This window comes from Oryx dammah, unplaced genomic scaffold (genome assembly GCF_014754425.2).
Source record: "Oryx dammah isolate SB20612 unplaced genomic scaffold, SCBI_Odam_1.1 HiC_scaffold_3, whole genome shotgun sequence".
Lineage (NCBI taxonomy): Eukaryota > Metazoa > Chordata > Mammalia > Artiodactyla > Bovidae > Oryx > Oryx dammah.
The window spans coordinates 16223411-16244911 of record NW_024070187.1 but is presented as its reverse complement, the minus strand read 5'-3'; the positions used below and the strand labels follow the sequence as shown (position 1 = coordinate 16244911).

Sequence of the window (21501 nt, the reverse complement as noted above, 5' to 3'; positions counted from 1 at the left end):
TTGGACATTAGCCACCCCCACAACAGGCATAATCGCACATGAACAGGGTGGCCAAGGCGGCAGAGATGGAAACAGTTTCTTTCAAGATGAGCACTTTCTCAGCACACAAGGAGTGTTCCCAGGAGTAATGACCTGTGCTGTAAAAGGTCTAACGGTCTTGGAATTAACCTTGGTTTTGTAGAAGCAAACCGCAGAGACCTTTATGCTCTCTCCTCTCTACCTGGGAATCAATCTCAGTGCAATTCAGCTGAGACCCATAGTCAATTATACATTTAGGAGACGAAACTATTTTCACAACAAGACCTTGCATTTTCACAGCATTTTATTATGGTGAACTCATAAAGGAAGCTTTTTACATTTAATTTTCCCCCCAACATCTTTCCCAGCTATCATGAAACGGCCATAGCAAAATTATTTAACTCATCTTTATAGAACAAAAACCAATGCACAGGGAATTCCCTGGTGGTCCAGTAGTTAGTACACTGTGTTTTTCACTACCACACTGCTGCTGCTGCTGCTGCTAAGTCGCTTTAGTCGTGTCCGACTCTGTGCGACCCCATAGACGGCAGCCCACCAGGCTCCCCTGTCCCTGGGATTCTCAAGGCAAAATACTGGAGTGGGTTGCCATTTCCTTCTCTAATGCATGAAAGTGAAGAGTGAAAGTGAAGTCACTCAGTCATGGCCGACTCTTCGTGACCCCATGGACTGCAGCCCACCAGGCTCCTGCGTCCATGGGATCCTCCAGGCAAGAGTACTGGACTACCAGGGCCCAAGTTCAATTCTTGGTTGGGCAGTTAAGATCCCACAAGTCATGAGGCACAACCCCAAAACAAAGAACGCTTCCTCCAAAAAAACCCAACACACAAAGCGTAATAACTGTTAGGAGGGCAACTGAGAAATAATGAGAAGTCAAGGCTAAAAGTCACACTTCTTCCAGGTTAGTACTCACACAAGCCTCCAAGTCTCATGGCACCTGCACATTTAAGGAAGAGATTCTTGAAGTTATCTCTGTGTGTCAGGCTGTGTGCATAGGTGATAGGCTGGATGAGAAGGAGAAGAGGATTACTTGCAAAGTTAATTTCTCGTCTAGTAGCTAAGTGACTTGCCAAGATGACAGTCTGATTAGCCAGAGCCGAGGTGAATGTGGTGCTCTGGCTACTGCTCCAGCTCCATGTTTAAGAGTGTTCCTGGGTCTACTCCTTGTCTGGCCTCTGCACCTGTGCCCTCATCCCCAGAGGATCACCATTGACCTAGTTCCCCAATAGGAGTCGAGATTATTCATTCCCTTCTTCACATTTGCTACGTGATTTTTCCCCAAATGGCTTTTGACTTTACCACCCAACTCTCTGATTCTAAGAGAAAGAACAGTACATACTTCTCTAGTCATAAAAAATTTTTTTGGTTCATATAATCTTTTATTTTATTATAGCCATAAATATTTATAAATTAAATCATTAGAGAATACAATATTTTAAGGCACTAAGTTTCCAAAAGTTCGGGAACCTACTGTACTTTACTCTGTCATGTCAAAGATTAAAATATGAGAAGTAAAACTGTCAACTTAATAAATATTTCATCTGAAGCTTAAATTGAGTAGAATAAAGGAAGTACTTGCAGAAATCTCAAGTAAGGAATTAATAGGCTAAATGCTGAACTAATAGTCTTGACATGGTTTGATTATCATTTGGATTAATCTTATGACTCATTGACTTTATACTTCTGAGTTAATGCAAATATTTCATTCAGAGGGTACAACAGAGCTTTAACAGAAGGGACATCAGCACTCATTCTCTATAACTCCGGACATTTATCTTGTAAAATGCTCATCTCTCACGTCCTGAGCCTCTTGCTGAGCAGTGAATCTGTGCACAATCCATTTCTCTTTTGGCTGGGATTTTCTCTGGATTCCAAGCTGCTGTCTCTGAGCATTTCTGACTGTGCTTCCTTGGGCATCTGTAAGACAAGCATACAGACTCCAGAGGGCAGCCCACTGCTAACACGCCCAGCCTCCAGCCTCCGCAGGGCTAACTCCACAGGAACGCGGTATGTGGGAGAGCACAGAAGCAACACAGCACAACACAGGAATGCCGTGTTAGGGAGCTGTTCCTCCCTAACCCTGATTACTACCTTCCATAGACACCGGCAATGTGATGGCAACCTAAAATCTGGGAGTCCAAGCCAAACTCAGAAAGGCGTGCTAACTTTGCTAACTCCGCAGTGGCATTTCTGGTAGGGAAACTCTCTTTTTTGAGTCCCTTTTCAATAAGCTCCTTTTCAATGCTTATACGCTTCCCAAGTGGCGCTAGTGGTAAAGAATCTACCTGCCAATGAAGGAGACGAAAGAGACACTGGTTCAATTTCTGGGTTGGTAAGATCCCCTGGAGGAGGGCATGGCAGTCCACTACAATATTCTTGCCAGAAGACGGACAGAGGAGCCTGGTGGGCTACAGTCCGTGGGGTTGCAAAGAGTCGTACACGACTGAGGGTCTGAGCACTTTCCAATACTTGCTAGGTTCAGACAGCCGAGCTTCTGCCCCAGACTCTCCATGCGACCGTCACACAGCAGAGAGGAACTGATTCCTAGCATTGGTTTGTGTTGCACCAAGAAACAGAAGCATGCTGTTAGCCAATCATTTGCCCTCATTCAAAGGGCCTCATGTTTTTCACTCAGGGAAAGGACTTTTCTGACCACACTGGATGTGTAGGCAGACTCGAGGTACCGAGGGTTCCTTTATGCGTCAGAGTCATAAACAAATAACAAATTATGCAACAGAGCCTCTCAAGGTTTTGCCTTTGTTTCCTGACCCGAGGAGCCCTTTCTTACAGCCTGGGGAGCTTGGGGAGAGAATGGGGAAGCCCTCTGCTGGCAGCACATCAAATGCAGAAACTAGGCCACTCATCGGCAGACGGTTCCCAGGCCCTGCTGCCAGTCGAAGTTTCTACTTTAATTCAATGGAGGATTGAACTCTGGCATTTTGAAGTCACACTGCCGAAGCTTTTGTTGATTAAGAAGTGGGATGTGGGACTTCGAAGCAGTGTCAAGCATCACTCAGAAAAACGGGACGGAGCTCAGGACATTTGCTATCCTCTCTCTATATATTTTGAAGGCCCTCTTTGCAAGCCTGAGGGTTATTATGATTATTTTCAGCATGGGAATGACCCTGTGAAAAGGGTTCTTTGCTTTTATAGATGTCAAGTGGCATGACACTTGCCTTGGAATTTAATTGTGCACTCAGAATTGCAACAGTAAGCCAACTCTAGCAAAGGTGGGTTTATTCTAAAAGTCACTGTACAATTTTAAAACATTTGCATTCCTTTTGCTTAAATTTCCCCAATTTTAACTTTTCCCTTAAATATTAAGCAAGTGACTCTTACCTTGGTTCTGCAAGGAGTATTCTTAGAGATCACACTCTCAGTTTCAGCTCCAATGGCTTCTTCTAAACCTTTATCAAGGAAGATGCAGTAGATAAGATGGAAAAAAAGAAACATAAAGAAAATATAAACATAAAACATTAAAAAAATCCTTAAGAAAAACAAAAAACCCATTTTGGTACCTATAGGGATACTCTAACTAGAGAAAAATAGAGAGGTCCAGCTGTTTTAAAATCTCTCCTCTTCAACTTCTTTGCAGCATTTCACCATTATGTGTGACACACCCTGCATTAGCTCCGTCTCATGCACATTGTTAAAAGAATTGTCCAGCCCCACTGCTAAAAATGTTCAAGCTCTGAGCTGAATTTTAAGTAACAGTACATTTGTCCCAACCTGTACTCTGTTCCACCTGGCCTTCAAGGGACCAGAGGAAACAGGTGTGTGAGGACTGCTGGTCAGGTTTGGGCGTCTCTTAGTCCAAAGACAGTGACCGTATTACAAATAAATTGGGGCTGACTCTCAACTTTCCAATATTAATGATCTATTTTGTATACTGTACTGATTCCTGGCTTATTAGCCTTATCCCAACCCCAAGAGGCTGAGAGGGAGCAAAGAAGTAAAATCTTAAAAATATACCTAAAAGCTCCAACATTTGACAGGGCTTTATGTTTTTCAGTATGGGTTTACATTGCTCCCTTACTTAGCTAATCTCAATTTATGAAAAATAAATTAACCTAATTATTTAATGTGTATGCTCAGTCACTCAGCTGTGTCCAACTCTTTGTGACCCCATGGATGGTAGCCCACCAGGCTCCTCTGTCCATGGGAATTCTCCAGGCAAGTGATTGCCACTTCCTAATTCAGGGGATCTTCCTAACTCAGGGATCAAACCTGCATCTCTTGTGTCTCCTACACTGGCAGATGAATTCTTAACCACTAGCACCACCTGGGAAGCCCAACCTCATTATTTAACAGAGGTCAACAAAAGATTAATTCCTATGACAGGCTATAATTCTGAATGATGAACAAATCCTCAAAAATGAAATTGCAATAAGTGAAGTGCACAGTGAAATGAGTCAGGGCATAGCAAATAACTGTTAACCTATAGCCTATAAGTTTCATTAACAACATTTCAAGTATTTTCAGTGTATAAAGCTCAAAGACTCTTATGCTGCAACATCTGTGGTTTGTGGTACAATGAAGACATGCAATTATTTTTAAAAATGAAAATAAATGATAATATAAATTTATACAGTCATTTCCACCCTCCTTCACTTCTACCATGGACAGCAAGATGCACTGTCATGTATGACCAGGATGAAGGTGTGGGTGGCATCTTATTTAAAGATCTGTGGACAGACCTGTTAGAATACCATCAAGCTGTTCCACCATAAACTTGGCATCTTCCTCAGTGAAGCACATAGGTGGTTTTATTTTAAGTACGTTTCTATGAGGTCCGTCGGCACTGAGAAGCACTCGCTTTTCTTTCATCCTAATTAGTGCAGGAAATACATGTGAGTGCATACAAACAATAACTAAGATGATTTCAGAATGATGTGAACAGACAGCAACTTAGCATATGCATGTAAGAAGTCACGTTTGTAATTGCAAGAGTCTTAAACTTTCCGTATTCAGGGAGAAGAGAGGAAGTAAAAACATTCAAGTGGGTGGACATCATTCAAGCTGAGACACCAAACAGGTGAGGGGTGCTTTACTTGTAGATGATGTGCTGAGCTTCTGCTGTGGCGGGAGTCCTTTTCTGATGGTCCTTCACTAAGTCAATCCCGATAAAAAGGCCAACGCCCCTGACGGGGATAAAGAAAGGAAACTTGACATAAACTCTATCGAGCACCACATTGTCACAAAAAATTAACACAGTCGTCAAACTCAAGTTTGATTTGAGACTGAATATGAGTCTCTTCAAAGGTAGTTGTTACTAGTTCTAATTAATCCATGATACCAATCCAGTGTCCACAGGACTCCTTAGCTTCTGAAATTAGTTTTTGTAATCCAGTTTTTTTTTTTATCACGTTAATTTCAAAAAAAAAAGGCTTAAAAACAACCTTATACTATTTAGTTTCATATGACATCAATGATGATAAATACATATATGAAAAATAGTGATGTTTCTTAGATGTCATTTAAATTATTTTTTCATAGATCATATAGAGTTACTTTAAGTTTCTTCTTTTCATCTTCTAGCTGTTGAAATGATCCTGGTTTAATTTTTTTTTTTTAAGTGTAAGTCAGGAAAGATATATACCCAAAAGTTAATAGTGATATATCTGGGTTCTGAATGAAAAATGTTTTTTCAGTGTTTTCTAGATTTGGTTTTGTGTAATTTATTTTAAATTTATAAGATCACCAATATTCATTTGGACATATGAATAACTACAATTCCTTGATAAACATACCTGACGTCTCCTATCAAAGTATGTTTAGTTTTCTGCTTATTCAGTAACTCAGTAAGATAATTCCCTACTCTTGTGGCATTTCCTTGGAGGTCTTCATTTTTTATTACGTCCAGGACGGCCAAACCAACAGCAGAAGATACTGGATTTCCTCCATACTGCAGAAAAAAAATAAATGAGAAAACAGACTAGTTGAATTCATGCTGTTGCTTGATCTATGAGAAATCTGGCTCATATTTAACCAAGTAAAGATATAATTTCAATAAAATTTTCCCTTGTGATATTAGCTTTTTAAGTTTAGAATATAGCATGATTCTATTCATTCAGGATTGAGAATATAATTCTAAATTATATATATGCTACTGGAATGAAGGACTAGTGGAGAATCTATAAGTTCATCCAAACCAAACACAGATATTGTGTTGGGAATTAAGGATTTCAGAGTGTGGTTTAGTTAGAGGGGTGTGGATTGCAGCACTTGAATATCTGTGTGGGAAAAAAAAAAGCCAAAAAATGACATTTTCTCCAAATAATTTATGTTCCTAGATTTTGATTCTGATTTTTAGCTGCAACAAGTCCTATTACACATATTGCACAAACTATAACAGTCTTTCCAAACTTGAGAATCTTACAACTTTTGGGGGCAAAATCAAGGAAATAAAATTTCCCAAAGACAGAAATTTAGTTAGTATCTCCTATGACAGCCATATAATATTTATACTACTGAATCATCTAAACATGTCAGATGTGTTTGGAGAATTTAAATGTGATACAAAACAAAAAAAGATCATATCATCTGTTAATAAAATAGCATAACCTCTAGAGTTTACCAGGGGATCAATCTATCACTGGAACAATCAATAGGAACATTTTAGGAAGGGGAAAGATACAAGAAAAAATACAAGGAGGATTGTGCCAAACAGAATAAAATATAGTTAGATCAAAGTCTGGCTTCGGTTCTGGGATCATTAGCTGGCAACGGTGAGATTTATTCTTTATTATATTGGAAAGAAACGTAAGGACACACAGTATTTTTCCCTCTTAGCATTAAAGTGGGAGGTCAAAATTTACCGTGTTGAAATACTCCATCCCAGAGGCACTGAAGGCTTCTGCAATGTCTTTGGTTGTTACCACGCATGCCATTGGGTGCCCATTGCCCATTGGTTTTCCCATTGTGACTATGTCTGGAACGAAGTCCTCGCCAAACATTTGGAAACTCCAGAAATGTTTCCCAACTCGGCCAAAGCCTACTTGAACTTCATCAGCTATAAACACACCTCCTGCTCCACGGACATGTCTGAAAAGAAAAAGGGCAGCATGATGCCTTCAGGTCACTGAGAGCCCCCATATCCTCCCTTCAAGATATGGATTATTGAGGACTTAAAAAGAATGGTGTTAACCTGAAGTCTGTAATCTTTGTTAAAAACATTTCAGTGCTCAAATCACCAATGACATCTATGTGATGTCATTGACTTTGAAATACAATCACGTCATTTCCAGATAAGATATAGTTTATGTTGTTTGGGTTTGTGCTGCTTAAAGTAAGTTCTACTGCAGTATTTTAAGTGGCAAGAGAAAAAAGTGAACAAAAAGTAATGTTAGCAGAGTTAATCTTCAACGTTTTGCTAATCAGCAAAGCTTGGACACCAATCAATCAGAGAGGATGCCAGGTGGGTAAAGTGGGGCAGAGCCCTCGAGGACCCTCCAGCTAGACTGTGTGCAAATCCTTTATTAGCTGGGATCTTGGGAGGTGAGGAGTTCCAGGAGTCCTGGGCGGCAGGCACTCCCAAGTGGCTATTTACCATCTAGTCCCTGGTGGCTCAGCAGTAATGAATCTGCCTGCCAGTGCAGGAGACTTGAGTTCGATCCCTGGGTCGGGAAGATCCCCTAGAGAAGGAAATGACAACCCACTCCAGGGATTCTTGCCTGGGAAATCCCATGGACAGAGGAGCTTGGTGGGCTACAGTTGGTCGCAAAAAAGTTTGACATGACTCAACTACTAAACAACTATGGGAAGTACTTCCATACTTCACCAACAACCAGATGACCCTGTGGAACTGTCACAGTTCCTTCAGTTTGACCAAAGATGCCCAAGTACATACTCTGCCACTTTCTGGAAGTAGCCTGCTGGAGGAATTATTTGTCCGCCACAACTCTGCATGGATTCAGCAATAAAGGCAGCAATCTATACAAGAGAAGATGGGGTCAAAGTCCATTCGGTCCCCCTCCCGTACCCCCTAAAAAAAAAAAAGAGGACTTCTTATAGAGTGGGTGATTTAAACATGGTTGGGAATGGACCCTTGGCAACAGGCAAATTGGCCATTTGATTAAAAAGAAAAGATGCTGGAAAAACAAGTGATCTGAAGCATTAGTTTCTGAAATTTTAGGTTTCTTATGAAGCTACCACTAGAAATGGTGGAAAAGGTGCCTTCCATCTCGCCATAATTAATTTAAATGCAGTGTTTGCATTAGGATCAACTGAATAAGACTGATATCTTGATCAGTCTTTGATATGTGCCTCTGCAAAATTACCCAGGTTCCAAATATATCACTGTAATGCCTATTTACTCAACTTGTTGAATTAGGACTGCCCGAGTCTGGAATTTGCACCAGGGAGGTGAGAAGGTGACCTGTGGTCATAGACCTTAGTTACTGTGCTCTCTTTCTGGTTCTTGCCCTGAACCAGGCTTACAACTTAACCAACATAGGCAATTCACCATAGAACTGCAGAGGAAATGTTCTAGAGGCTAAGAAAAGAGAAGAAAAAAATCACTAAATTCAGAGGAAGCATGGAAACAGTATGAGATAAGAAGTCAAGCCATCAACTATACTTCAATTAAAAACAAATAAACAAGGGAACCAAGGTTCTACTCTAGACTACCTCTTTTAAGATATGAAAAAATGAATGGGTTGGGAAGAAAAAGAAGAAAATAGCTAAGAAAGGCAAACAACTCTCCAGTCATTAAGAAAAAATACTTGAACTGGAAAACACAAAGTTTTCATTTTTCTCTCAATTAAAAAGTTTTTTAATTGCCATATATATGCCATAAATCAATTTAAAGGCAAAGCATATGTCAAATCACATTAAAGCTCCATGTAAGTAACCCCTATGGGGGCTGAGAATTTAACATCATGCTGAAGGTGGAAGATAGTAGGATGAAGGCTGAGAAAATGAAAGCTCTTCCTACTCGGTAGGATTTTGGTTTGTTTTAGAAGTGAGGACCCTGGGATGTCCCTGGCAGTCCAGTGGCTGGGACTTCACCTTCCAATACAGGGAGTGAGCTAAGATTCCACATGCTTTTCAGCCAAATAAAACAAAACACCAAAACATGAAACAGAAGAAATATTGTAATAAATTCAATGAAGATTTAAAACCAAAAGTGCAGACACAGATTGGAAGAGCATTTTCCTGCCTGGTCTTACCCAGGCTCAGCACCTTCAGGAAAGCTGAACCAATCCTAGGGTAAGCCAAGGCTCCCAGGGTCCAGGAGCCTGCATTGATCCTGAGGCCCTGGGGCTACCCTGCCTCTTCCCCTCCTTTCACCTTATGTTAGCCCCTCATGTTACTCTCATTTGGAATGGTCTGTCCATGGGCTATCACCTTTCTTAATTCTCTCCTCCTACCCCTTTGCACCAGAGTCTGCATCCCACTGGGAAGGTTAGAATTAGACCACCAGTTCTGAAACAGGTACAGTAATTACATTTCCAGGATAAATAAAAATAGTCTTAGAGGCATGACTACAATAATGCATTTTTTAATATATGAACTAAGTGAAAATGTAACCAGAGAAGAACAGAAAGGATTTGCCATCTAATCCCTTTCCACATCTCTAGTGTATCATGATGATGTCAATCTAGTTTATGAAAGATGTTAACGTGTTTCCAAAGCTGTAAATACAAACCTTTCTTCCGCTGTTATGAGCTTCATCAATAATTTTCTTCACTTCATCTGCATAAGCACTGGCCGGATCTGCATGGTCTTCTCTGTATTTTCCTCTGTAAGTATCTGGAGCTGGTGCCTGAAAACATCAAGAGATAACATTTTCTCATGATCTTTCTCCTGGACAAATGAGTTTTTAAGAAAGGGTATTTCTCCACAAGAGCATAATAGAAAGGTGACCTATGGATTTATGTGACTCGATGTTCTTCTGCTCTTTTTCCTTAACATTTCTGAATTCAGTGACACTTGAGATCTTTGCATTGTGAACAGGAGCTTGGATTTACTTCTAGGCCCTTGGAAGTCAAAATAGCATCTCTGATCACATAAGGGGTGAATTCAAACAACAAGTCTGACTATGTTATTTGAAAATTTCCATGAATGGAAACTGTATTAACTATTCCATGTCAAAAATAGGGACCTCCCTGGTGGTCCAGTGGTTAAGACTCTGAGCTTCCAAAGCAGGAGGTATGGGTTCGATCTCTGGTAGGGGAACTAAGATCCTATGTGCTGTTTGGTGAGGCCAAGAAATATTTTTAAAAAAGAAGAAAATAAACCAGCACTTGCCAACTATATAGCAAATTGTAATCATTCAAAAATTCAGAGTGCTTTAGTAGTAATTTCAGATCTTAAAATTTTGAAAGACTGTATTCATGATTCTCTTTAAAAAGTCCACTGATCCTTAATTAAGTCAAATTGAGTTTTACTGCTTCAACAACTCTTTTCTTTATTTTCTTTCATTTAATATTTATTTGACTTAATAAATTTACATAATAATTTAGCAGAGTAATTTTAAGACAGTCATACACACCGATGCAACTCTGAGTTTCAAATTGGCTTCAGTGATAGAAAAAGTAATTGAAGATCCAGGGGCAAGAAAAGTGAAATAAGAGCTGTGAATAACAGCTGTTACTACCAGTATACTGATTTGTATGGTACTCATCAATGGATTTTAACCCACATCTTGTCATTAACTAGCTCTCTGACTTTTAGCAAATCATATAACAGCTCTATATCTTAGTTTCCTTTTTCATGGTTTCATTTCAATGCAAAGATTGGTCTGGATTATCACTGGGCACTCTTCCAGTAGTAACATTCTGATTCTTGAATTCCAAGATACTTACCACATGCACAAATTCTTTCTTGACATCTTTGCCCTTTTGAAATTTATATGGACTGATCTCAATTAAAGATGATAGGTGACCATGGTAAGCACTGAAACAAAAAGGAATGGTAACCAACATCATTCAAAGAAGGATGCTCTTTCAGGATATGAAAAATAGTATTCTGTATCATCCAGGGAGAATCTCAACATTGGTGCCAGACTTAACTATATGGAATCCAATTTTTCATGGTAGGACTGGCCATTAATTTGTCCAGCTCTCCTGATTCAGGCAATAAAACATATAGAAAGCCAAGTATGTATCCTTGTAGGCAGTTTTTAGCCAGAAAAAAACTTAATTTCTTTGGATTGTATTAGCTCTGCTAAATTAGATTAAGTGTAAAATATTGTTTTCTATAGTTTCATGAGAAATATCAGATGTATGTATTGTTTAAATGTATTTTATAGTTATAGTCCAGTAAATTTTAAAAACAAATTTATATCATAAAATGGGCTATGTTTCTGTTTAGGATGGTTTCTAAAGGATGTCTAATAGCACATTTTGAACAAATGCCAGTTGGTAAGGAATAGGAGGTTTTTTCAAAAAGAACTAAGGTTGAGAGGTGATCAACCTTAGTTCTTCCTAAGGTTATGAAATTCCTTTCTTTCACTTAAAATACAGGTGGCTATGATATTCCCCTGAATGTTTTTTTCTTCCAAGATATATATAATCAGGAGGCTGGAAATTATAAGGGCTTCCCAGGTGGTGCTAGAGGTAAAGAATCTGCCTGTTAATGCAGGAGACATAAGAGACAGGGTTTGATCCCTGGGCTGGGAAGATCCCCTGGAGGAGGAAATGGCAACCCACTCCAGTATTCTTGTCTGGAGAATCTCCATGGGGTTGCAAAGAGTCGGACATGACGACATGTCTAAGCACATGCACACACACAGTAGATCAAATGTTGATATCTCTCATTCTGTGCCAGCACGTAACAGGCTCTGTCTCTCTCTGCTAAGTCACTTCAGTCGTGTCTGACTCTGCGACCCCATAGACGGCAGCCCACCAGGCTCCCCCATCCCTGGGATTCTCCAGGCAAGAACACTGGAGTGGGTTGCCATTTCCTTCTCCAATGCAGGAAAGTGAAAAGTGAAAGGGAAGTCGCTCAGTCCTGTCCGACCCTTAGCGACCCCATGGACTGCAGCCCACCAGGCTCCTCCATCCATGGGATTTTCCAGGCAAGAGTACTGGAGTGGGGGGCCACTGCCTTCTCTGCTGTCTCTCTCTGGAAATTATAAAAGGCCCATGAATAGATAAAGCAAAGAGGGAGTACTTCCTCTACCATAGATTAAAACATCCTACAAAGCAATAGCAATGAAATTAGTATGGTACTGGAATAAGAACAAAGTTACGACTGGGACAGAAGCAAGCTCAGCCATACGCAACACAGTGGCCTCTAGGTGGAGTTAATTGAGAAGCAGATACACACATAGTAGAAGAAAATGAAGAGCACCTTTGTGATCTGAGGGATGGTGATGCTACAGTATAGGGGGAAAGATTTTAACAAAACTTAGAAAGCCAAACCATAGGATGAAAATGCAAAGTCTTTGATTCAATCAAAAAAATTTTTTTTATTTTACTTTACAATACTGTATTGGTTTTGCCATATGATTCAATCAAAATTTTTTTGGTAGATGGATGCCATGGACAAAGTTAAAAGGCAGGTGACAGATTGGGAAAAAATACTTATAATGTCTCAAATAAAAGAGGCTAACTTCCAAAATGGTCTGTTTGCATAAAGAATCACTTGGGAAACTTGGTTTCCTGGACTCTGCCTCTAGAGACTCTCTTTAACTGGTCTGGGGTGAGGCCCGGGCACTAGCACTATAAAAAGAACATTTTCCCAGGTATTTCTAAAACTCAGTCTAGGCTGAGATCCTCTGATCCAGTCTATGCATGCAACCACAAAAATAAGGATGGGAATCCCAACAGAGAAACTGGGTAAAGAATATAAGCAGATAATTCTCAGAAAAAAAGTGGGTCAGTCGCTTAGTTGTGTCTGACTGTTTGCAACCCTGTGGACTATAGCATGCCAGGCTCCTCTGTCCATGGGATTCTACAGGCAAGAATACTGGAGTGGGTTGGCATTTCTTTCTCCAAGGGATCTTCCCAATCCAGGGATTGAACCTGGCCTCTTTCATTGCAGGCAGATTCTTTACAATCTGAGCCACCAGTGAAGCTAATTCTCAGAAGGGGAGTCACAAATATATAATATGAAGAGATACTCAATCTCATAATTAGAAAACTACAAATAAAAACAACATTGATATTATTTTATACTTATTAGACCAGAAACTATTAAAGGAAAAAAAGGCACAATTCTCTCAGGCTTTGCCCAGGATATGGGGAAATGGAACACTTCATGCACTGGATAGAGTGTTTCAACCACTCTGGAGCCCGACCTGGGAGCTTTTAGTCAAATAATGTTTACAGTACCCCTATGGCCTGGCGATCCTGTTTCTGAGTGCTTATTCCTAAGAGATCCTCAGAAAGGTCCATAAAGGCACATGTCTGAGGGTTCTTACTGCAGTGCTGCCTGTGGTAGCTGGGCATAGAGGGCAGTCACAGTGTCCATTCTGTGATAGGCAGCATCATGCCTGCCCTCCCCATAGATGTCCACGTTCTAATCCTCAGAACCTGAGAATATGTTACATGGCAAAGGGGACCTTGCAGATGTGATTAAGCATCATGAAATGGAGTGACAATCCTGGAGGAGCCAATGTTATTACAAGAGTCTTTATAAGGGAAAGAAGGCGGCAGGGGGATGGTGGTCAGAGACAGGGATGTGATGGAAGCAGAGGCTAGAGTGACGCCATGGCTGGCTCTGAAGGTGAGTGAAGGGGCCCAAAGCCAAGCAAGGCAGGCAGCCTCTAGAGGCTGGAGGCAAGGCAACACATTTCCCCTAGAGTCTCTAGGATTGCAGCCCTACTGCCACCTAACTTTTAGCCCAGTGAGGCCCATTTTGGACATCCGACCTCCAAAACTATAAGAGAATAAATTCATGTTGCTTAAACCACTATGTTTGTGATAATATGCTACAGTAACAATAGAGAATGACTACATCAACCAACACATAAACCAAGAGAAGCCTACAGATGGGCAAGAAATGAGGTACATGTTCAGTTCAACCCTCTGTGTGTGAGATTAGTGGGGTGGGCAGGCAGAAACAAACAAACAAAAAATCTCAGTTAAGACAGAAGTTGTCAAACTTCTTGCTCAAATTGTAATGAATTTGGGACTTCTCTGGCGGTCCAGTGGGTAAGACTTCTGCTCCCAATGCAGGAAGTCTGGGTTTGATTTCTGGTGGGAGAACTAAGATCCTGCATGCTGTATAATGTAGCCAAAAAGAAACCTTTTTTTTTTAACTTGGCTGCTTGTAATCTTTACAATTTGCTCTAAATTACTGTCTTTTAAATTAATTACAGTGGATAATCACATTGCAGTGGCTCAATAAATAGTTAATGTGTGAAAGTAAATTCTAATTCATACAAAGCCCATGAGACCATGACCACAGGACCCGAAAGAGCCTCCAGGTGCTTGGAAAGAATTAAGTGTTCTCTAGGCCTGAGTTGGCCTTGAAATCTTAAACATAATAATAAAACAAAAAATCCTTGTGCCATCCAGCCTCCTCTGTACATACTTCTGGTATTAGTGTAGATAGGATCAATATGTTTTCACCTCTGAAGGACTTTTCTGCAGAGAAGTTTCGTGTCCAAGACTTACTGGTCAAGAGTGATCACATCTTGGTGGCCTCTGAACTGCCGAGCCAGGCGTAAGGCTAAGTCATTGGCTTCCGATCTATTAAGACAGCAGAGAGAGAGGAACAATGTGACATAAGCTCTTTAAAAATCTTTTGAAATGCTATTTTCAAAGTTGAGGATTTCAACTACACAGAACTGCATAAATAAATAAGTTGAGGTCCTCTTTTCCCCCTCAATCTTGCCCAACTATCCATCTCACATCATCTTCCTAAGTTCCCCAGATGTCTTCAAAAAAGAGACGCATGAAGAAACTCAGCCCAAATTAAGGATATTCTGCTCATTTCAAATTCTGACCCAGTTCAGCCACATCATAGGGGACTAACTTTGAGAAGCCCAAGAAACCTATATTAAGTGTGATCTCAGTGGGAGGAATTGGAGTCTAAGGTCCCACTAACCGGAGGGCCACTGAACTGTGTTGTGCTGACCTAATACTTGATTAGTTTCTTATCTGGAAAATGAAGATCAGGGCTTCCCTGGTGGCTCAATGGTAAAGAATCCTCCTGCCAATGCAGGAGACAGGGGTTCAACCCCTGGCCCAGGAAGATCCCAAATGCTGCTGCTGCTGCTGCTGCTAAGTCGCTTCAGTCGTGTCCGACTCTGCGCGACCCCAGAGACGGCAGCCCACCAGGCTCCCCCATCCCTGAGATTCTCCAGGCAAGAACACTGGAGTGGGTTGCCATTGCCTTCTCCATCCCATTTGCTAAGGAGCAGCTAAGCCCATGGGCCACAACTACTGAGCCCACTCGCTGTGACTACTGAAGTCTGTGTACCTAGAGCTCATGCTATGCAACGGGAGAAGCCACCGCAGTGAGAAGCCCCCATGCCCCAACTGGAGAGCAGTCCCTGCTCGCTCCAACTAGAGAAAAGTCCAAGCAGCAGCGAAGACCCAGCGCAGCCAAAAACAAATAGATCGATAGATAAACGAGACTTTAAAAAATGAAGATGGTAATCTTTCTATCTGCTGTAGAGAGTCTACACACACTACTCAGACACAGGTGGAAAAGTAATCATTTGCGGTATGTTTTTCACGTGCCAAGCATTATACTGTTTTACTTATATTGATTCTCATAACTACTCTTCAAGGCAAGTATTGTCATCTTTTTATGGGTGAAAGCTCAGAGAGGTTAAGTGATAAGGATAAGTGCTCACAGCTAAGAAGAGGTAGAGCCAGTGTTGACTGAAGCCTGGTTGACTTTAAGAATGTTCTTTGTATTAATACTATTCTAGGCTCTGTCACCTCCAGTCTTTGGTGACAGTGCTCTTTAAAGCTAATCATTCTTTGACAGCATAGGATTCTTTGGAAGGGAAAGTCAAATACTATGTCATTTAATTCTCTGAAGGCAAGAATGCTTTACAACAACAAATTAGATCCTAAAATGTCTTAATTCTTTACAAAGAGAAAAAAAAAAGAACAATTTTCTGGGTATAAATTGGGTTTTATTGAAAAGAGAAGTGTGGAACTCCCATGGCAGTCCGATGGTTAGGACTCCGAGTTTCTACTGCAGGGGGCTGGGTTCAGTCCCTGATGGGGAACTAAGATTCCACAAGCCTCAGGCACGGCCAGAAAGAAAAGGAATCACAGAATCTCTTTTAGTTTTAGTATATATATACATATATATCATTTTAAAAATGAGTTTGTGCTGTATAGACAGCTTTCCTCCCAATAGGTAAGCTTTTCACCTGTCTTTAAACATGTATTTTCAAAAACATACATTTTTTAAAATTTTTGCTGCACTTCCCGGTTTGTGGGATCTTAGTTCCCTAACCAGGAATCAAACCCAGGCTCTCTGAAGTGGAGGCTTGAAGTCCGAACCACTGGGCTGCCAGGGAGTTCCCCCCAAAACATACTTTTTAATGTCTGCATAATATTCAACAGAATGGGATACAATCATTTGAATTTACAGAATTTAAAAGTTGTAAGATATCTATTCACTTGAATTTATTCCTTCCTCCTTTGTGTTTGTGCTGGGGAAATGTTTAGGGATCCCTACTGGTGGTGCACCTTCCCCATCTATCACCAAAGAAGCGTGGTAGTAAAAAGTCTTGAGTGACACGCACATATTAATCATGGGACTGCAGTTACAGGCTGCATCAAGAGCCTTGGAACACGATGTCAGCTATCTTATCTACAAGGAGCTGGTGGGCCCAAGTGAAAGAACCAGGAGGTCAGGTCCCCCATGCGGCATCATTAGTAAGAGTCTCAGGAAACCTGTTTAGATATTCCTCCTCCACCAGCAATCAAAATAGAAAAGATGTGTGAGAGAGGAAACAAGGAGATTCATGGGAATGGGGATGGCTGGAAAAACCTTGAAACTTACCCTGAATTTGTAAAATAGCAAACAGAGAGTCTGTCCGGCAGGGTTGCTGAGAGGCGCTTGGCATACTCAACAATGTTGTCGTGGAGGAATCGAGAATTTGTATTTAGTAGTTCCATCTGTTTCTGGGCAGCTTTGACCACTTCTGGGTGGCAGTGTCCCACTAAAATTTAAAAGACAAAAGTCCTCAAAATGAGTTACAATTCGAAATGCCTGGGAAGTGAGGCAGATTCTGAAGCAAAAAAAAAAAAAAAGGAAAGTTGATCCTGTTCCTCTCCCACATTTTGTTCTAGTTTTTCCCAGCCTAGGACTAAGGGCCCTGTTCAGCCGAGGAACTGCAGCCACTGCAAATCCTGGGACAAATATTAACGGTGCCAAGGCTGCCTTAATCCATGAACATATCCTTCAGGGCACCACAAAGACAGCACATTACCATGGGCAACGTTGTTGATGCAATCCAAGTACTGGTCACCTTTCTCGTCAAACATGTACTGCCGCTGGGCTCGCACTATTTTGATGGGATCCGCAGCAAAGAAAACTTTGCATGAAGCCCTAGAAATAATGAAAGGAAACACTTTGGTCTGGTAGGACTGCTCAGTGTTTTCTCCTCTCAGTCAAGGTCACGATGGGTGGAAAATTACAATTACATAAAAGAAAGGGAAAACACAATCTAGGTGACATACTTTTTTTTTTTTAATTTCATATTAGCCTGGAAACTTTTACCTTAATCCCCCATCTGTGACATTGCTCACATTTCTCATGCTTGTTATATTAAATTTGCCACGATCTGACAATACTTTTTAGAGGCACATGGATCAACTCTGACAGCTCTAATTACACAAACCAATAACTAATTTTCCTTTGGAAAATTTTGTTCAACTAGGAAAAAAAAAACCCAATTTTTTTGAGCCTTCCTATATATTAAGAACCGATAGCTATTACAAATATTATCTCATTTAATCCTTCAACAATAACATAAGAGGAGTTATTATCATTCTCACTTTTATAGGTGAGAAAATAGGCACAGAAAAATTAAGAAGCTTGGTTCAAAGCCAATAAGAGAGAAAACCAGAATTTGGAAGTAGATTTTTGTCTTGATTGTAACTAGATTTATCACAGTGACCATTTTGAAATGTATGGAAATATTGAATCACTATGTTGTATAGTAAGAATTAACATAGTGTTGTAGGTGAATTATACTTCAAAAATAAACTCACAGAAAAAAGACATTACATTTCTCGCGAAGAAATGGGAGGCAGAGAAATCAGATGAATATAGTCAAAAGGTGCAAACTCCCAGTTACAAGGTAAATAAGTACTATGGATATAGTACTTACATACTATATAGTACTTATAGTATACTATAGGTATACTATATAGTATACTATATAGTACTTATATAAATATATTTATATAAGTAACATATAAGTACTTTAAATGTACAAAATGATAAGGGCGTCTTACTTTGTAACATGATTGATTATAACACTGCTGTATGTTTTATATGAAAGTTGTTAAGAAAGCAAATCCTAGGGGATTTTCTATTTCTTAAATTTTGTATTAATGGGATGATGGATGTTCACCAAACTTAACTGTAATAGTAATTTCATGATGTAAGTCAAATCGTTATGATGCGAAACTCAAACTTAATACAGTGCTGTATGTCAATTATATACCAATAAAATTGGAAGAAAAAAAAGAAGACTGTCTTATGCCATTGCCCAAAATAGAGCTTGCTTGTCATCTAATCTCTCCCTCAAACCTACTTGTAAAGAAATGAATAGCACTAAAAGCTACTACAAATAACTTAGTGTTGAATAGTGTGCAGGAGATTTTACAGATTATTTTCATGTCTTTTACTTGGTTCTTGTTCTGCAGCAAATGGATTTTCCATTCTTAAATAATACGATCCAATTATTATTCTCGCCTTTTAACCCACTCTTTTGAGTCTAATAAAATGTCATCCCTATTTATGGTTACTTGGATGGCTGTACAAGTTTTAGCAACATGAAAACATTACAAACATTCCTGATCTTGGCTCCATGGATGCTTAGAAACTAAGCAAAATATATTATTATTATTTATATTTATTTATTTAATTTTGGTCATGCCATGAGGAAATGTGCGATCCTAGTTCCCCAACCAGAGATTGAACCCAAGCTCCCTGCACTTGAAGCAAAGAGTCCTAATCACTGAACCACCCGAAAAGCTCCCAAAATATAGTTTTCTTTCGGTGGCTCTGCATGCACGGAAAACATGTTCCCATGTGCACTGGAGGTAGTTTAGAGGGTAGTGATGTATTAAATTGATACACAATAGTTTAGAAAGTATTGTAATTATTGTGAATAAGTAATAAAATTTTTAAAATGCCTAAACTTAAGTGTCATCAGCTAAAATGAAACTAATAATGAGAATTTCTTATTAGTTCAAATTCAGTTGTTAGTTTATTAACAAGTTAAAATCCAGAAAAATTCCTTCTTATGAATGTGGGCTGAAAACTGTGGACTTGACCTTGCCTCTTTGTTAATGTACTTCCCACCTTGCCACTCATAGAAGTGGATTTTCATAGAAGAGGAATTTAATGTGACAGAGATTACAAGGTAACTTGACACTCTTCTAGGACCAGAGCCCAGGTCTGACTTAAGTATGGGTCCTGTAGGCTCACTCACCAAGTCGTTTATACTATTAATATGAGCAAAGCGAAAACAGACCCGAGAGAACCCTGCATCTTTACGTTGTAGCGCGGGCACATCTGGGGAGACCAAGGTGAGTAAGGACATCTTACCCTTTAAAAAGTGTCAACGCTTTTTTCCCCTCCCCTCCACTGGCTAGATTAACCTTTTACTTCTTAACGAAGCGTGCAAGAAGGAAGAGTTCGCTTTCAACAAAAGTTGTCAGAATGAGTTTTCATAGCCATCATCAAAAATATTTCAGAGTTCATAGTTATGGAAAACTTTCGAGTAGGTGGGCGTGGCGGAGAACTACCCCTCTCCCCTTCCAGAGCCCAGCCCTGGAACGGTGTTCTTCAGTGGCTACCAACCCTCATGGTCAATTCCGCCAGCCGGCCCGCAGCGCTCACCCTCTCCGCGGGCTGCAGAGCGCGGGGATCACCCGGGCCCCGGCTGCAAGGGAGCCCCTGGGGCGCGGGCGCGGCGGGGCGCTCGGGGCGGGCGGCGGCGCGTGCACGCAGGTGCGGCGGGCCAGCGGCAGGTCCCGCTCCCCGCGGGACCCCAGCCAGCCAGCTCCCGGCCCCGCTTCAGCTCTCCGCTCCCTGCGCTGGTGACCTGGTGACTCCCACTCTCTGCGCCTCTCGTCTGGGCTGGGGAGCCCTTACCCGATGTGCTTTCTCCTCAGCGCCAGGGTCTCTTGCTTGCTGTACAGCTCGCACATGGCGGCAGGGTGCCGGGCGCCCCCAGGGATCTCCCCTCTCCAGTCCCTGCGCCCGCGTCCGGAGCCCGCCGACTGCCTCAGCGGCGGCCCTTCCCTGATTTCCCCGGTTGCGTCCTCTGGCCCTAGGCGTCGGAGGGAGAGGTCGGTGTCAACCGGCTGGGGTCATCTCCCTTTTAAGTCTTGCCCCGCCTTTGCCCTTGGCCAAGCCCCGCCCTCCTCCTCCCCTCCTCCGCCTGGGGCCCGCCTGGCCAGTGCCTGGGCTAGCCACTCAGTCGCCACCCCCCGCCCCCGCCCCCGCTCTTGCCCCAGGCTAAGTCGCTCCCTTCCTGCCCTGCTGCCTACTTGCCCTCCCCACAGTTGTTTCTTCTCCTAATTCCCCTTTTATGTTTCTAAGCCTGCCTCGCCGTGGCCTTTCCTCCTCCTCTGCCTATGAATTCCCTCCTTCCCACTGTCTTAAAAATATTTATTTATTTATCTGGCTGCACCGGGTCTTCGTTGTGTCATGCAGGATCTGGGCCGGTTGCATCGAGAGCAGGGAGTCTTAGCCACTGGACCACCAGGAAAGACCTCTTTTCTTTTTTTCTTCCTTCTCTTTCTCCCCCGCCCCCCCCCTTCTTCTTTCCTTTCTCCCTTTATTTGTACACATTCAAAGATAGGCACTCACTGGAGATAACAGGACTTTTGTCTCCATTCTCCTTTTGAGCAAGTTCCAATACCAAAATCTACTTAGCAAGAGTAACAAGTCACACGCCCAAAGGGTAAATCACAGGAACTCAGCCTGTTATTTGTCGGGAGGGATAATATATACCCTGTTTCAAATATCTACTTTAGAGATAATTGCACTTATCAGGTTCAGTCATCATAACAACCCTGACTGAGGTAAGCCTGAAAGTTACCACCTTATTTAACTTAGGGGAACAGTTATTACAGGTCTACCTGCTGGTGAACCTGAATTCATTCCTAGGTTTCTTGACTTCCTTTAGGATTCTCTTCTCTCACTGATCAAATTTAAATATGTGGACAGAAGGAAACCTAATTAATTATAACATTAAATCTTAAACTATTTGAAGAAGTAGAGATCATCTGATTTCTCCCCTGTGTTTTGTAGATAAGAACACCTAGGTACAGGAAAGGTAAAGTCTTATCATTCAAGGTC

General features: G+C 41.2%; 1 protein-coding gene across 1 annotated transcript; it reads right to left on the bottom strand.

Annotated features, from left to right (window-relative positions):
* Window positions 1-304: 304 nt before the first annotated feature.
* ETNPPL (ethanolamine-phosphate phospho-lyase) lies at window positions 305-20527 on the bottom strand. Its single transcript, XM_040237493.1, has 13 exons — window positions 20290-20527; window positions 17390-17508; window positions 16960-17119; window positions 14604-14678; window positions 10845-10935; window positions 9686-9802; window positions 7886-7968; window positions 6855-7080; window positions 5787-5941; window positions 5088-5177; window positions 4734-4864; window positions 3376-3443; window positions 305-1953 (listed from the first exon to the last, which is right to left on the bottom strand). Exons 1-13 carry the CDS (start codon window positions 20343-20345, stop codon window positions 1831-1833), a joined length of 1494 nt encoding a protein of 497 aa, XP_040093427.1. The 5' UTR covers window positions 20346-20527; the 3' UTR covers window positions 305-1830.
* Between the last annotated feature and the right edge of the window lie 974 nt (window positions 20528-21501).

What these genes read in the sequence shown, in the direction of transcription:
- ETNPPL (XM_040237493.1), bottom strand. Translation starts at nt 20,345, where the DNA reads ATGTGCGAGCTGTACAGCAAGCAAGAGACCCTGGCGCTGAGGAGAAAG. An exon ending in GATGTGATCACTCTTGACCA is followed by an intron (nt 10,936 to 14,603) that starts GTAAGTCTTGGA and finishes TTTTTGTTTCAG; the next exon opens with TGCTTACCATGGTCACCTAT. An exon ending in CTCATAACAGCGGAAGAAAG is followed by an intron (nt 7,969 to 9,685) that starts GTTTGTATTTAC and finishes TCTCTTGTATAG; the next exon opens with ATTGCTGCCTTTATTGCTGA.